This window comes from Ixodes scapularis, unplaced genomic scaffold (assembly GCF_016920785.2).
Source record: "Ixodes scapularis isolate PalLabHiFi unplaced genomic scaffold, ASM1692078v2 PGA_scaffold41__6_contigs__length_2269736, whole genome shotgun sequence".
In the NCBI taxonomy this organism is placed as follows: Eukaryota; Metazoa; Arthropoda; class Arachnida; order Ixodida; family Ixodidae; genus Ixodes; species Ixodes scapularis.
Genome location: NW_024609870.1, coordinates 869945 through 887813, shown reverse-complemented (window position 1 = coordinate 887813; position 17869 = coordinate 869945). Strand labels below are relative to the sequence as shown.

The window sequence follows — 17869 nt, the reverse complement described above, 5'->3', positions numbered from 1 at the left end:
TATCAATTCGGATTACGTACTGTTGGATTTGACCTTCGTATTAAACGTCGGAAGTTGTCCAACGTGTGTAACTCTAGTTGCTCAAGGTTTGTGCAGCTTTGCTAGCTCCGGCAAGTGTGCTCGTTAATAGGCTTTGGTGCGCCGCGGTGAGGCAACCGTATTGCGGGCACTGTGATTCTGCATGCTGAGCTTGGCTGCAACGCAGATGCGTTCTCAGAGAAAACGCCTTCAGAGCGCGATATTGAAAGAAAATAATTGTGAATGTGGCGCACGTTGATAGAATAATGATAATATAATCTTTATTTATGATAATATATAGGGGTGTGCGAATACCGAATAGTAGTTATTGAATCGAATACCGAATCGAATTAAGAGAAAAAAGCCGCATATTGAATCGAATGTCGAAAGGGGATTTTATTTGTAGGAATTTTTCAAAGTGTGCTGTGAATGAGATAATTATATGTGAAGAGTATGCACCTGGTGCAGAATATGCATCTTGTACGGAACAAAAGCTCAAATGCATAGAAATTCCGGAGAAAAAAAACAAAACAAAAACTAGCTGTTGATGGATGTTGGGCACTAAAGATCCAATTTTATGGCGCAAACATAATCTACCTTACCCTAAGCGTCACAAAAAAAACCAAAGTTACAGCCATGCGTGCCTTTTTTTCTCAATAAAAGCATGACCTGACACTGTGACATGTCCTTTTTTTATATTTATATATTTCAGAAAAGGGGCATATTACGATATTGGTCTCAATTTTGAGGGAGAAAAAGGGCACCCGGGATTTGATATTTTATAAATAAACAGATAGGGGTTCAATCTGAGTAAACAGGCTTAAACAATATAATCTGAAGTAAGAAAAAAAACCATGTGGTTAGGTGGCGCAAGTTACCATCCAACTGCCGCTATGCATCAATTCCTCCGACAATCTATCCTGTTTTAGAGAGCCTAATTTAAAAGAGGGAACAAGCAAAACTGAAACCACGGAGTCTGCTCCAGATTGGTCGCAAGTGCGCAGTGTTGTTTAGTCGCGTAGAAAGAAGGCGAAGAGCAACAACGCCTGCCCCAAAAGTGAAGTATTTGCCTGCCTGATTGACGCTTTCGTCTTTTCGTCGCCTTCTCGCAGTGCGTAATTCAAACTCGGCTATCGAACAGTTGGAAACCCTCTCAAATCTAGGCACACTATTTTTCCGCCGTTCCATTTCATTCCGAATCAGAATTTGCGGCTTGCAGTTCCGAAAGAACGACAACAACTCGGCCAGTTTGCTGTTAACGTGGTTTTCTTTTTGTGATCTTGCAATCGCCGATTTCTGTTAGTGTGGCAAGTGTGTTCTACATCAGCGCTTCAATTTGAAACGAGGTGCTTTTGGCATGGCGCGGAATTCCGGTTTTCCAATAATTCCTCTCTGGAAGCGGTGCAAACGGTGTTTGGGTTGTGATTCAAAATAAGATTGCGTCACGGTCATGAGTAAATCTGCGTGCTATAAAGTTTGTGGTGTTCGTTACTTTTCTCTTTTCTAACCTGTGCGTCAGATTTTTGTGAAATGGTAGGACCAAGAGGTGTTTTTCGCATGGTCTGTAGAACTTCACGGCTCTAACATCGGGAGGAAAAATGGGTCTTTTGTTAGCTCCGCGCCGACCGCCCATCTTTGGCCGAATATATTGAATTTCGAGTGACCGAATACTAGGAATTCAATTTGCGAATCGAATTATTCGGGAACTTTCTATTTGATTCGAATTTGTATATTCGAGTATTCGCACACCCCTAATAATATAACCTTTATCGACTCTGTCTTCTCAACATGGCAAGCACCATTGCTCGAAGGTTTCAAGAAAGGTTCGGAGCAGAGTTGTGGAAGGAAAAGACCGGTTATTATGCACGACCAGAATGTCTGGAATAGCAGCGAACACCCTTGGTCGATTCGCGATTTGGAGGTTTCAAAAGGAATATTTGACCGAGAGGGTTACATATCCAGGTAGGTACGTTTCCAAACAAGCCCTCACAAGGTGTGGGCAAATGTGGAAATTTTGCTCTGCATGTGTGTTATTTCGACGCTTAAATTACTCCGCAATTTTGACACCCATTGCCTAGTATATCGATGTAGAATGTTCTAAATTCATTTCGCTTTGGGATTGGACATGTAAGGTGGATACGATGAGAACGTGAAAATTTTGGTTTGAATTTTCACTACTGAAAATATCGAAAGAAAAAAGTGCATTTTCGTACGTCGTCAGACAACTGCCTCAAGATAGCCTTTGATGGGGAAGCAAGCGACTATGCACCAAGTCTATGAAAGGTGCATAATGCATTTTTAACTAAGAATGAAGTGGTTTTTTAAAGACAGCTTTATATTTTGTATAAATTCTGCCCGATATCGAAATCATTTATTTAAAATCAAATTTACTCACGTCGTGCCTACTTGGTTTGATCCCAAAAGTCTGTACTCATACACGTCCATTTGAACGCGAGTTGTAGTTGTGCCACATTGTTCTGGATGTCCTCCCTTAGCCGGTGAGCAAATTTCCCTAAAATAGGCGAAAGGTGAGAGACGGAAACTAGGAATGCCACTGCTTTTCATCCTCTCTAAGCTGACACTGGTGGGAGCTGCGTGCTCGCCGGATCAATGCCTCATTTTCATCGCCTCTCTGTACGTACGGTGCCTGGAGCGTGTGTCCGACCGGCTGCGTTTAGCGTCCTGTCTCGCCCATACATTAAATGTGGTCCTGAAGTGGCAATGACCGACGTTGCGGCAGCCGGAGTGTCCTGCCATCACCATTCTGGCAGTTGTTCGGCAGAACGCTGGCGAAAAGCAGGAGCGAGTGTCGCTGTTTTCCCAACTGTTGAAGCTTCCGTGGACTGTCACACTTTAGAGCGCCCTGTGGCAGATTGGGCATCTGGCACGATCCCGGGACACTGCCAGGATCGCAACCGGCAAGAGCGTGACACTCGTACGACGTCGTGGGCCATAAACGGGGGCACTTTCTCGGACGCGGTAAACACACCGGTCGGAAACGCGTTCGTACGGGTGGATGCCCGATCACGGCTTGTCCGAGGAGCTTCTGCAGCACTCTCGGCTTAGAGCGGAACGGAGTAGCACGAACATATGCGAGGGGAGTTCTCGGAAAGGGTTTGCGCGAGTTCTCCTCCAAGAGATTCTGCCACATCTAAAACTCTGTTCCCGAGAAATTCCCCTAGGTATGTTCGTCGGTGCACGACCACGTGCCATACATTCCCTGGTGCGTACGTTATTGTTCGCCCGGTCTGTAGTTTTACGCTTTACACCAGGGGAGAAATGGGTGTTTCTCGAGATTGAAAAATATGAGAACCCCCCCCCCCCCTCCACCAACGAGTATTTCCGACTGATTGGAACTGTGACAAAAAGGCAGGAGAAAAAGCGGTTGCAAGCGTGGCATGCCCGCTCCGACTCACGGAGGCTCCACGTGACTCTTTCCCTCAACAGCTGTCCCGGCGCCGCACCAAGGGCCCGCCCTCGGCCAAGAGCCCCGCCCACCCGGCCTCCGCCCCGGCCCGCAGCTACAAGGGCCACAAGCACCTGGCCCTGGTCTCCCTCTTCGAAATCAAGAGGGTCGTCGACCTCACCGTCGTAGACGAGAACGGTCTGGACGCCTTTTGTGCCTCCTTACTGCGTCTCCTGCCGCAGTTTGTGCCCGCATAGTCGCCGTTCTATGTTTTAACTGCGCTCGAGGTGCGCCAGACGTCGAGGAGATGGACTGCCCCTCCCCGTGCTTCTTGCCAGTGGCTATGCGCATCCAGATGTCAGGGTAGAAACCATCTTGGAAATGAGGGCATCTAAATAATCGTCAAGTCGATTCGAGACACGGGTAAAGGGGAAATGCCGGAAAAAGTAGGAGCTATAGAAAAAAGGAGAGACACGTTGTGCTACACTTTTATCAGCTTGCCTGCACTCTACCCATTTTTTTTTTTGACAGTGTTTGGAGACATGTTTTAAGACAGGAAATTGTTTATCTTGGCGGATATGTGTCTCAAGTTACCGAGGAACCGCCTACTTGTTTCGGATTCCTTCTCGAAGCCGAGTTTACAAAGAACCGGTTCAACGGCCGTACAAAGCGCAAAGCGGCCGCTGCGTCAACTGGGAGCGCACTCTAGGACGCCCCCGTGCTCCCTGCCCGAGGGGCAAAAAACCACCTTTGCTACCGAGGGTTTGAGCGTGGCTGTCCCGCCGTCTGCAGTGGACGTGAAGAACGCCTTTGGACTGGTGCTGCGGCTGGCCGAGGACACGCGGGAGAACGTGTACACGTTTGTGTCGCTGTGTGACCAGCCAACTGCCAAGCTGGACTTCCTCTGGACGCTGTGCAGGCACATGGCCAAGGTGTACAACGTGCCAGACTACGTGAGTGGCTCGGGGGCACTGTCCGGAGTGGGACGCACCTTGCGGTCCTTCTGCGGAGTTTGATTTAGTTGGCATTTCATTTTCACTGCTCGAAGAACAGTAAAGTATCGCACCCCAAAAAGTGAAAACATTCTTCTGTAGAGCACTGAGAGATGAACATCAAAGATCATTTGTTCCATTTTTATCTAGGTCTGTTTACCATAAACACCCATGGTGAGAAGATAAATGGTAAAATATATTGGGTGGGCAATCTTTGGCAATGCAGCATTTTATCATGGGCCATAAATACGAGGAGGGGCAGCTATGAACCACACAACATGGGAACTACCGTATAAACTAATGCAGGTCGAACCGGAACATAGGTCGACCCCCTAATTTACAAGTTGCAAAAAGCAAAAAAAGTTTTGATGGCAATATATTGCAACCTTACCTTGGTAACAAATTTGGCCAAGCATACGGAAGGACGAGAAAACACGGCGTATTACACGCAATAAAACAGGAAGTGCGCAAGCGACACTACTCAGATTTTTCAGAGCCTTCGTGTGACGACTAGGTCGCTAACGCAATTTAAAGGGACGATGTTGTTCCTTTTTTGAATTGCGCCCTCGAGAGCCCGGAGCATGAGCGACCTCGACGGCTTTCGTGTGGATTCACTCCAATGTCACAGGTGGCGACCTGGCGCGCAGATCCCAATAAAATTTGCCACTTTTGTTCCCTAGTCGGGGTACACTGCAGTCCTTCCACAAGATAAAGTTTTCTTCGCCTTGCTGTACGCCGCCAGTTTTTGTCTCTGGCCTCGCCAGTAGCATATGCTCTTAGATACACCGAACCCTAGCTGCGCTGCGAGATTCCCGTGGATCTCTGCATAGGCGATTGCCTTCTTCTTGAAGACTACCGTGAACTGTCTTCTACTTCGCTCATTATCACTCTGGCAGCGGCAACGGTAGATGTAACAAAACAAGGAGCACAAGTGAAAGTGAATCGTGACAAGTGGATGAGTGCTAGGCGATTGCAAAGAAAAACAAGATGGCGGCTTCAGCCACCCAGTGTTACGAGATTATTTTTGTTTTTCCGCTAATGACCGTTATGTAAGACGAGGGTCAACTTTTGCAGGTCCATTCTCAAAAATAAATTTGACCTATATTCCGGTTTGTATGGTATACTCTACTGTATTTAGCGGCTGTTGGATGCTCAATTTGATAAGCTCCTGTTTGTCGCAACCTTCGGTATTAGCAGAGACGCCAGGAAATTTCAACTCGAGCTTAATTTAACATATTTTTGTATATCAAATTATTGATGAATCTAACTATTTTACGGTCCCCTTTGAATTCAATATATTCGGGTTCGACTGTACATCATTCATTTGACACCATGAAACAGCTTGAAATCAGTTGGGAACAAAGTCTACAGTCCAAAGAGTGAAGCCCTGCCTTCCCCTGATGTCTCGTTTTCATTGTTGCTAGTAGAGGCTTTCACTTCGAAAAAAAAAAGAAGTGAGGACCATAGTATTGTAAATTCGATAACTTCACTAAAGAAATTACTTTGGCCCAATATCTGGGTTAATAGTTCAGTGATGTTTGTCACTGTTTAGCAAAATTTCAGACAAATTGGGGACTATGTAGAAAACGCCGGAGTACCCCTTTAAGGTGACCAACAGCCATCAAAATATATTAGTTTGAAATAATGTTCTACCGAACTCGTTTTATTTTTCTGAGGGACTACACAAGAATAACGACATTAAAACTACAAGGAATGTTTCTGCGTCCTAACCGGGCGCTGCTCACAAGGCATCTGCCCTCTTCTCCTTTCTCCTCTCTTGCCGTGGGGGCGACTTGAGTTGTTTAGTCTACCCTCACGGAGGTCTGGCCGTCTGGCCCGCAACCGGGCCCCCGAGCTGGTGTCGGGTATCCCCGGTGCGTGCCAGCCTCCTCCGCGGCTCGATGGAGCGTGCTGCGGGAAAGACGATGCTGTCGCTGCAAGCCTCTACATCACTCCCCCCCTAGTGGCACAGAACGCAGAAAGGTGGCACGAGCAGGAGAACTTGAAGTTTATGGTTCACGCAGGGAGAGTTGAAGCCTGTCCGGGTAGTGAACTCGCCGTCCGGAGCGTGTGGTTCTTTCCGGCTTTTTCGAGATAGGGAGCGCCCCCTGGTCTTGCGCGGATACAGAAGCCGGTGAGGAACGAGGCGAAGAATTTGTAGCTGGTGGAAGGATGGGGAGGGGGAAATCGGCGTTGGAAGGGGTGTTTACAAAAGCGGGCTTCAGGCGGTCAGTGGCGATTACTTGGTTGTTTCCTCTGATTGTGATCGTGAATTGTTTGGGTCCCCGTTTTACGACCTTGTAGGGGCCGTCGTACGGTTGTTGGAGGGGAGTTCGTACCGCGTCGTGTCGAACAAACACGTGTGTGCAGGTGTCGAGATGTGTGCTGACGTAATGGTTTCGACGAGCCGTTCGAGGTGGGGTCGCGTGTAGTCCTTTCATGACCTCTTTTAGGCGGGTCACGTAGCTTATTGGGTCGGACAAGTCTCTGCTGCTCACTGGCGGGAAAAATTCGCCACGTAATCTGAGTGTGGTGCCATAGACCAACTCTGCTGTTGTACACGAGAGGTCTTCCTTGAGCGTTGTCCTGACACCAAGAAGGACGGAGGGCAGAACATCAGTCCAGTCGGTGCGCTGGTGTGCTTTCAAGGCTGCCTTCATTTGCCGATGGAACCGCTCGATGATCCCATTGGCAAATGGATGATAGGCGTTTTTTTTCGCATGCTTTGATCCGAGCAGGCGCGTCAGTTGAGTGAAGAGTGACTATTCAAACTGGTGTCCGCGATCGGTCGTGATGATAGACAGTACTCCGAAACGTGAAATCCAAATTGACACAAAAGCGCGAGCGACGGTTTCGGCAGTAATGTCCGAGATGGGAATAGCTTCCGGCCAGCGTGTGAATCTATCTATGCAAGTGAGGATGTACCGCTGGCCTTGTGATGGTGGTAACGGTCCAAAAATGTCAACGTGGACCTGGTCGAACCTTGCATCAGGAGTCGCGAAGGTGGAGAGGGGCGTGATGGTATGTCGCTGGATCTTAGCTCGCTGACAGGATATGCACTCTCGAGCCCACTGACGAACATCGCGATTCATGCCGGGCCAAACGAAGCGTGAAGTGACGAGATGCTGTGTTCCTCGTATGCCCGGGTGCGATAGCGAGTGCATTTTCTCGAACACCAGTTGACGGAAGTGTGCGGGAAGAAAGGGACGAGGCGCTCCCGTCGACATGTCGCACCACAGAGTTGCGTCATTCATGGGCAGTGGTACCTCGCGCAGCTCCAAGTGCGTAGCTGTGCGCAGTTGGCCGAGCTCGGGGTCTGTTTTCTGAGCATCAGCAAGGGCGGCGAAGTCCAGCACTGGGCGTTCAGCAGCGCCGATGCAGAGGCGTGGCAAGGCATCCGCCACCGGGTTGTCGCGGCCGCTCACGTGTCGCACGTCCGTTGTGAACTCCGAGATGTTTGACATTTGGCAAAGCTCACGAGTTGTGTGGGCTTGGCTATCCGACTTCAGCGATCGTATTGCGAAGGTCAGTTTCTTGTGGTCAGTGAGAATGAAGAAGCTTCTTCCCTCCAAGAGATGGCAAAAGTGGTGAAGCTCTTGTCCGAAGGTGCTGTATCTGCGCTTGGTGGGTGACAGTGTCTTGGAGAAAAAGGAGATGGGCTTCCAGATGTCGTTTTGCCATTGTTGAAGGACCGCTCCAATCGCAACTTCCGAAGCATCCGTCATGACGCACAGGGGAGCGTTGTCCTCGGGGTACACCAAAAGGGTTGCGTCGGCGATGTCTGCCTTGATTTTGGTGAGCATGCGCTCTGCTGTTGCATCCCAGGTCAAAGCGGCTGCCTCGCCGTGGCTCTTTTTGAGGATTTCTTGCAGCGGTTGGAGGGTTGTTGTGCAGTGGGGGACAAAACGCCGATAAAAGTTGTCGATTCCGAGGAACTCCCGCAGCTGGCGTCGTGTTGACGGTCGAGGAAAGTTGCAGATCACCTCAACTTTCACGGGAAGTGGACGTAATGCCTTGGTGGTCAATGTGGTGTCCCAAGAAGTCCAGCTAACCTACCGTATTTACCCGAAAATAGGTCGACCACGAAAATAAGTCGACCCCTATTTATTGAGCCCACCGAGAATAAAAAAATAATTCAAATATAGGTCGACCTTTTTTTTTTTTTTTTTTTTTTTTAAGCAACAGGGGAAAGTTAGGGCAAAAGAAACAAACCCTTATTTACAGCACTCTCAGCTAAATCACAGGGCGATGTCAAAAACTTATTCATCGTCAGAACTTCCGCACATATCGTTGTCCGAAGCTTCGTCAGCTTAATAGACATCCTCGCAAATTGGCAACAATACCTCACTGGCACCGTTGTAAAATGACGACAAGAAGACACAAAAGAAGGTGGAGACGGGCGAGCGACGAAAGACCAAATACAAAGACACGAGCAACGGTGCGAGCCCCGTGAGCAACTCGCGACCCGCCGAAAAAAAACAAAAACAAAAAAAAAACTTTTGTTGTTTTTTTTTCCTTTTTTTTTTTTTTGCGCGCGTTTGCGAGGAAGAGAGGAATGGAGCGCATAGGAGGGCAAAGTGCACGGCGCATCGCGTTCCTCTCTCTCCCCTTCCCCCTTGCCCAGCGAGGGGAACGCTCCAGGCATGATGGCGAAACCGAAGCCTGACGCCCGAGGAATGTGCGCGAGAGCCCTAGCCGGCGGCCACGGGCTGTCGGCTGCTGCTGTTTGGTTGTTTTTGTGCATCAAAAGCTTTTTGAAACAAGAAGCCGCGCGGCTCTACCGCAACGCCGGCTAGGTGATTGATAGCTCCATACCTCCGGTAGGGTTTCAAATTTTGGTCGGCGAATTAGGTCGAAATTCTTTGGTCATGATTATAGGTAGACACTTAATATTTTACAACATTTCCGAAAAAAAAAGGTCGACCTATATTCGAATGAATACGGTACACCGAACTGACACTTGGCGGTGTTGATGATGATGCCGTAGGTCTTGCGACGCTCGAACACAGTTTGGAGGTGTTGTTCATGCTCGGCAGGTGAGGAGCTTGTGATGAGGAGGTCGTCGACATAGGCACAGCAGAAGGTTAGTCCCCAGAGTACCTCGTCAATAAACCTCTGAAAGGTTTGGGCGGCATTCCGAAGACCGAACGGCATCCGGACGAATTCGTATAGTCTGAATGGCGTGATGATCGCGGTCTTCGGCACGTCTTCCGGGGCGACAAGGATTTGGTGAGAAGTGCGCATCAAATCAATCTTTGAAAAGATGCATGCTCCGTCGAGGCTGGATGTAATGTCTTGGATGTGGGGGATCGGATAACAGTTGGGAGCAGTGACGCGGTTTAATGCGCGGTAGTCGCCGCATGGTCTCCAGTCTCCGGCTGTTTTCTTTTGTACCATGTGCAGTGGAGAGGCCGATGAGCTTGACGACGGTCGCACGATGCCCAATTCAAGCATGTGCTGGAATTCCTGTTGAGCAATTCGCAGCTTGTCAGGGGCGAGACGACGCAGTCGAGCATGGACGGGTGCTCCGGTGGTTTCAATATGGTGAGAAACGCTGTGCTGCGCAGGGTGTTTGTCACAGCCAGTGCGCGTCAACTCCGGGAACTCGCGCAAGATGGTTGTGAATTGTGTTGGGGCGTTAGGAATGACATGCGCCGGAGCTGGAGAAGGCACTGCGGATGATACGCCCGACACGGAGAGGTTAGTTATCGTGTCAAGGAGACGCCTTCGTCCTATGTCCACCAAAAGTCCAAAGTGTCGGAGGAAGCCGGCACCAATGATGGCATGTTGCACGTCCGCGACGACGAACACCCAGCGGAAGGTCCGTCGGAGACCGAGATTCAAGGTTAGCGAACGCTCACCGTAGGTGGGTATTGGCGTCCCGTTCACAGCTTGGGGCTGCGAGGTGCTGGACATCCGCTTGTCTTTAAGTGTTGCCGGTAGTATGCTGACCTCGGCACCGGTATCCACGAGGAAGCAGAGCCCGGTGTCGCGGTCGGGGACGTAAAAGAGGCGTTGGCGGCTGTCCGGAGTGGCCGAGGCACTTACCGCATCTAGTGCTCCGCCGTTCCGTTTCTCGTATAGTGGCAGGGTGTGGTGCACTTAGTGGCATTATCGCCAAAGCGGCGGTGGTACCAACAGATGTCAAGTCGTGCTGGTGAAGAGGATGGGCGGCGCTGTTGGGACCGCGACTAGCTACGTCCGCGATGTTGCTGCAGGGTTGCGACGGCGGTTGTCAAGTGGGAGATCTCCGCGCGGAGCTGTTGTATCTCGTCCGTAGGAGTTTGGACGACCGATACAACCGGAGTCGAAATCTCCATCAGCTTGTCGGCGAGCTCTGCCAGCTGTTCAATCCCGAGGTCTCCAACGGACGCCAAGATCATGTGCACATTGTGGGGCAGACGCTGGACGAACAGGTTCCGCAGGAACGAAGCATCGATTGTAGATGCCTTCTCACCCATCAGCTGCTGCATGCGGCGCAAGAGCTGGGTAGGTTGGCAATCACCAAGTTCCTCGGTGGTCAGGAGTTATTGTAACCGTCTTTCTTCAGAAGCTGTTGTGCGGCGGATCAGCTGCCGCTTGAGGGTGGCATAGGCATTCGTGGGGGTGGTTGCTGGAGGAGCAGGTGGCGTACCTCGGTGGCGATGTCTGGTGGAGGGCTGGCCACGATGTGATGACACTTGGTGCGATCATCGGTGATCTTCCGAGTCGCAAACTGCGCTTCCACTTGTAAAAACCACAGCTCGGGATCCGCAGGCCAGTACGGTGGGTGCTTAAGGGCGACGACGGAGACGCCATCTGCAGGGGGCACTGAGGTTGAGGAGTTGGAAGAAGCATTTTCTTCTTCTTGATTCATCGCAGCGCTTGAGGTCGGCTTTTTCGTTAGTCCGGGTCACCAATGTAGTTTCAAATAATGTTCTACTGAACTCGTTATATTTTTCTGAGGGACTACACAAGAATAACAACATTAAAACTACGAGGAATGTTCCTGCGTCCTAACCGGGCGCTGCTCGCAAGGCGTCTGCCCTCTTCTTCTCTCCTCTCTTGCCGTGGGGGCGACTTGAGTTGTTTCGTCTACCCTCACGGAGGTCTGGCCGTCTGGCCCGCAACCGGGCCCCCGAGCTGGTGTCTGGTATCCCCGGTGCGTGCCAGCCTCCTCCGCGGCTTGAGGGAGCGTGTTGCGGGGAAGACAATGCTGTCGCTGCAAGCCTCTACAATACCAATTTCTACATTATTATTAATAGCATCTTTCCAATGCATTCCTGTAGGTATGAAGACATTTGAGATGTTTGCTGCCTCTGTCCCTGCAAAGTTCTTCCCAGTACTTGACAATTGATGACAAATGACAATTGAGTCGACAAATGGGCAGACAGAAACATTTTAAAACAAAACAACTAAAAAAAGGAGCGTTGCTGGCGTCAACGGCAGCGTAGCAAGGGGGTTGAAAATTGGAACAAGACTGACCCTCCGCAGTGCAGCTTGTCTTAAGACTTCTCAAAAGCCTAGAACATTCAACCTCGATTGTTCTGGAACTATACATTGTGAGCATGTACAAACTACATGATTCTCAAAGATTCTAGAAACTTGTATTAACTTGGGGAAAGATAAAAAATGAAAGTGGTTTACAACTCCCTGTAACGCCTTGAGGAGGAGGATGGAAGGGTCTGAGGGATAAGCGACTCACTGAGGTAACGTGACCTCAGGGGGTCACGTGACATCAGGGAGGGTCACGTGACCTCGGGAGGGGGGTGGTCACGTGACCTGAGGACCTCGGGTCACGTGACCTTCTGAGGTCGTCACGTGACCTCGCGTAACCTCACGGGGGGTCACGTGACCTCACTGTTACGCCGACGGCGACGCCGCTCAACCTGGAAACGGGCGCCTAAGAGCTGCACTCTAAAACAATGGGCGATGGTCGAGACCGTATTTCACCCACCTGCACGGGAGTCAAGCATGCTGCCGACTTGGCTACGCCGATTTGGCTGCGCAGACGGCAAAATTGTTTTCCTCGGTCGCAAACTGACAATTGTGGAGGGCAGGAGAGCGTCTCCTGCTATTTCACATGAGGAAACTTTTAAGACAACCACTCCGATGAAGCGTATTTAGGTTCCACCAGTGTGCGTGACGTCTTCTTGCAGGAGGGCTTCCTGACATCCATGCGCAGCTCTGAGCTGGGCCTCGACGCAAGTGCACAGTCGACCGGAATCAGCAAGGCTCTCAGGTGAGGACGACTGGCTCCTGGCGTAGCTGCGAGCTTTGTTGTATGGTTGAGCCCACTTGTATCCAACAATAGGGAAATAGTTCGATATATAGAGCATTGCAGTCGACACAGTTGCAAGCTAACTTGCGGACCGCCGGCACTTCACCATTGATCGGAACACTTTGTCAAAAAGGTGCCGTATTGATTTGAATAAAGTCGACCTAGAATTGTGACCAGAAAATTTCTACTTACATTCGCGACCAAATTTTGGGACCCTACCGATTGCATGGGGCGATTGAGTCACCGAGTCGGCGTAACGCCGCACTGTTCCTCATTTCAGAAAACTAAGTGCACGAAAACAACCGAAACAGAACAACCGGCGGCCTGCCGTGGCCACCGCTTGCGCCTATCCCTCAGGTGTCAAGTTTCGCCAACATGACGCACAACACGCCACGCACGTTGCCCCACTGCCTTGCCCCCTCCCTTCCCCTCTTCCCCTTGCAGACGTGCAGCAAAACTAAACACGGGGGTTACTTTCGCTTTTGGTTGCTCGCGGCGTTGCTCACATCTTTGTATGTGATCTTCTGTCACTTCGCATATCTCCATCTTTCGTTTCTAGTCTCCATTTTGTGACGGTGTCAGTGAGGTATTGTTGCGAATTTGTGAGGATATCGACGAAGCTTCCGACGACGATGACGTTTTTGGAAGTTCTGACTATGATGAGGTTTTTGGCATTGCGCTGTGATTTAGCTGAGAGTGCTATAAATGAAGGTTTGTTTTTCTTTTGCGCAAACTTTTTTCTGTTTTTTAAAAAAAATAGTCAACCTATATTGGAATTATTTTTTTCTTCTCGGCGAGTTTAAAATAAAGGCATCGACCTATATTGGAGTAAATACGGTAACCATTATTTATTGGGTGAAAAAGAACCGCATAAGTGCATTTTCATGAACGTACCTGGTAACGGCCTGCTCCACAGTCTAAACAGTCGACTGGGTCAAATCTCCTACCCTTCATGGCACTACAGTAGCGACTGGCAGGGCCACTGAACAAAAGTGCTTTGGAAGCCGGGCCTTCCAAAATGAACTAGACGTTCCATAGGCTTTGCTCAGCCCCCCCATTTGTTGAACCAAACGACGCACTCGTACTGGCTTAACCAGTGGTCCACATCTTTGTAAAGGTCCCTGTTGAAAGTCACCGGCGTCCGTGGCGGGGCCTGCACATAGAAGATGGAGGTTGGTAGTGTTCCGTCTTGCTGCAACGTGGTGCTCATTGTGGCCGTAGTCCTCGTTGGCTTCGACGGTAGAGGGACAAATTCCAGGGGCAGGCCTTGGGCACCGTGGCTGGTCCGGGTTTCAGGTTCGTCAGCTGGGATAAGCTTCTCGGGACTTGAGAAAGATAGAGCCTGAGGGGTATGTTTTATTGGCATGGAGCGTGGTACCCAGCACCTTTAGCAAAATGTCACGAATGACAATTAATGAGATGATGAATGACTGCGGAATCTGATCATTTAATGGGGGTGAACTTGTGACCAAAGCAAAATAGGAAAAGGCTAGCGTCGATGGCAGCGTAACAGCAAAATCAAGCGCTGGGGCGAGATCGACTCCGGCTTGCCACGTGGAGCTCCTATGTACACGGGTGGGCTTCTGGAAAATCGGCAAAGAAGGTTCGGCGTGTAGAACATTCGGACCTCGAATAAAGAACTATGTCCTCAAATTTACCATTACGCGACATTTACAGAAATAACAAAAAAGTCGGAAGACACCTAAGCACTTCTTATGAGTCGTGAATGCGAAAGCATGAATGTCCGACGATGTGGATTCTAGAGGCGGCGGCATGTTCGTCGGTGTCGAGACAATCGGAAGCACTGGCGACCATGTAGATTCTAGAGGTGGTGCCATGTTTGTCGGCGTCGAGACAATCAGGAGCACCGCTGGCAATGTGGATGCTAGAGGCGGCACCATGTTTATTGGTGTCGAGACGATCAGAAGCACCGTCGAAGATGTGGATTCTAGAGGTGGTGCCATGTTCGTTGGCGTCGAGACGATCAGAAGCACCGCCGACAATGTGAATGCAAGAGGCGGCGCCATGTTCGTCGGCATCGAGACGATCAGAAGCACTGCCGACGATGTGGATTCTAGAGGCGGCGCCATGTTCGTAGGCGTCGAGACAATCAGAAGCACCGCCAATGATGTGGATTCTAGAGGAGGTGCCATGTTCGTCGGCGTCGAGACGATCAGAAGCACCACCGACGATGTGAATGCTATAGGCGGTGCCATGTTCGTCGGCATCGAGTTGATCAGAAGCATTGCAGACGATGTGGATGCTAGTGGCGGCGCCATGTTCGTCAGCGTCGAGACGATCAGAAGCACCGCCGACGATGTGGATGCTAGAAGCGGCACCATGTTCGTCGGCGTCGAGATGATCAGAAGCACCGCTGCCGACGTGGATTCTAGAGGCGGCGCCATGTTCGTCGGCGTCGAGACGATCAGAAGCACTGCCGACAACGTGGATTCTAGAGGCGGCACCATGTTCGTCGGCGTCGAGATGATCAGAAGCACTGCCGACAACGTGGATTCTAGAGGCGGCGCCATGTTCGTCGGCGTCGAGACGATCAGAAGCACTGCCGACAACGTGGATTCTAGAGGCGGCGCCATGTTCGTCGTCGTCGAGACGATCAGAAGCACTGCCGACAACGTGGATTCTAGAGGCGGCGCCATGTTCGTCGGCGTCGAGACGATCAGAAGCACCTCCGACGACATGGATTCTAGAGGCGGCGCAATTTTCGTCGGCGTCGATACGATCAGAAGCTCCGCCGACGACGTGGATTCTAGAGGCAACACCATGTTCGTCGGCGTCGAGATCAGAAGCACCGCCGACGATGTGGATTCTAGATGTGGCGCCGTGTTCGTCGGTGTCGAGACAATCGGAAGCGCCGCCGTATATGTGGATGCTAGAGGCGGCGCCATGTTCGTCGGCGTCGAGACGATCAGAAGCACTGCCGACAATGTGAATGCTAGAGGCGGTGCCAGTTTGTTGTCGGCGAGACAATCGGAAGCGCCGCCGACGATGTGGATTCTAGAGGCGGCGCCATGTTCGTCGGCGTCGAGACGATCAGAAGCACTGCCGACAATGTGAATGCTAGAGGCGGTGCCAGTTTGTTGTCGGCGAGACAATCGGAAGCGCCGCCGACGATGTGGACTCTAGAGGCGGTGCCATGTTCGTCGGCATCGAGACGATTAGAAGCACTGCCGACAATGTGAGTGCTACAGGCGGCGCCAGTTTGTTGTCGGCGGGACGAGCAGAAGCACCGCCGACGATGTGGATTCTAGAGGCAGCGCCATGTTCGTCGGCGTTGAGACGATCAGAAGCACTGCCGACAATGTGAATGCTAGAGGCGGCGCCAGTTTGTTGTCGGCAGGGTGTCGAACCGGAACCGAACCAAAAACCGGAACAGAACCGTTATTTTTAGCCGAACCGGAACTGAACCGAACCGAAATCTTCGCCGCCATCTTGGAAGTGAACCGGAACTGAACCGGAAAAAAATATAACGGTAACCGGTTCAAAACGGTTCACTGTATTTTTTTTTTGTTAGTATTACAAATTTATTATTTGGGAATAAAAAAATTGGCACGTGTATTCCTCTACGTATTGATCAAATCGTGATATACAGAATTGCAATGTATAATAAATCCTGGTTTTTTGCGGCGCTTTCTTATTGGCACTATGATTAGGCATGTGTCACATCGTCCCGTGACGTCATGATGTCAAGGCATGTTGTCAATTAATGTCACATCACGTGACCCCGTGACGTCACGTGACTCACTGCGTTAAGTCGATTCAAATTGAGGACGTCGCTAGATCTATTAACGTTGTTGATACCGTGACGTCACATGACATCACAACTTCGCACTGAGAGTCACGTGACACCATGATGTGCCCGATTGTCGTGATCCCGAGTCGAATGCTCTGGTTCATGACAACCAGCATCGCCAAACATTTGGGTAACGACTCGTGTTCAACTCAAAGATTATGATGGGCCCGAGTCCCACTAGAGCTAGAAACAGAAACAAACGACAGCGACAAGCCTCAGAGACATGCAGCATGTTCGCGATGGTACCTTTATACGGCTTTGAGTTGTTCGGTGCTCGCGAAGTTAGCACGAGCGTTTACAAGCTTGCAAATGGTACCATCGTGTGCATAATACTCGTGTTTGAGCATAGCCTTCTTTATTCTACAAAGCCTGTCAAATCGCGAAATACTCTGGTCTAAGGCTAGCCGCTGTCGTTTGTTTCTGTTTGGCGCTTTAGTGGGGCTCGGGCATTATGGCCCAACTAAAACTATAACTGAAGATCAGCCCATGCTCTCTGCTTTGCCAACCCTGCGTATGACTATGATAAACACTGACGGTGTATATATTAGGACCAGATCACGTGGCTCATAGTCCAGATTGCGAGTTGAGGAGGGGAAAGCTGTTTCATTTCTTTCTTTCGACTGTTTGCCATTTCGCGAAGGGGCAAACTAATGGATGCTTTTGCAAGTTATCAACGTCAGGGATTACATCTTAGCGGTATTTATTGAACTTAAGGTAAAAAAAAATGCTGCACGACCCATTTTACATGTATGCACACCATTGAGGCTCCCAAACATGTTTTCGTTATTGCTGAACTGCCCCAGAAAGTTGTCCCGAGAATAGAAGTGTTAAAGGGTCTAAATGTGACGTGTTAGTCCGACGTTACATGGAACTATTAGTGTGTACGGGAGGGATACCTGAGAAGAAAGATCCTAGTGGCCTCACGCCGGGGACAGCCGAACGTTGGCAGCCGCTCTAAGTCTCACAGGAGTGTCATTCTCAAGTTCTCCAAGTTTCGACCGCCCTGTATTTTGTTTAAACTTCAAAGTGTGGTGCAAAGTAAAAGCAAGGAAGAATTACTGTTAACAAGTGACACAAATATAATTGTGGAGTGAACAGCACTCAATACGGAGCAGGCAATCCCTAAGGAATAAAAAGTATCTTGAGGAGCAACTAAAAAAAAGGGAGTGGGGAGGGGGGTAGTTTTAAAGCATACTATTCATAAAGATTCCTCTGCCCCGCATTTTCGGCGCAGACTAGAAAGCGTGGCCTGGAAACGATAGTGACAGATGGGTAGTTGGTACAACTTTTATTTGTAAATACACTCTTGCCAGAAAGCACGTTTTCGTTGTGCCAGATACTTGCGCCGTGCCTAACGACGATGCACCAACAAGAAAAATGTG

At 50.0% G+C, this 17869-nt stretch overlaps 1 protein-coding gene across 1 annotated transcript in view; it reads left to right on the top strand.

The window, feature by feature from the left end:
- Nucleotides 1–17869, top strand: part of LOC8042021 (protein ECT2) — a 96737-nt gene that overhangs the window by 48928 nt on the left and 29940 nt on the right. Inside the window, exons 20-22 of the mRNA XM_029989627.2 lie at nt 3466–3622; nt 4217–4377; nt 12555–12637. Of these exons, the coding sequence (XP_029845487.2) occupies nt 3466–3622; nt 4217–4377; nt 12555–12637 (401 nt within the window). The remainder of the gene's footprint in view (nt 1–3465; nt 3623–4216; nt 4378–12554; nt 12638–17869) is intronic.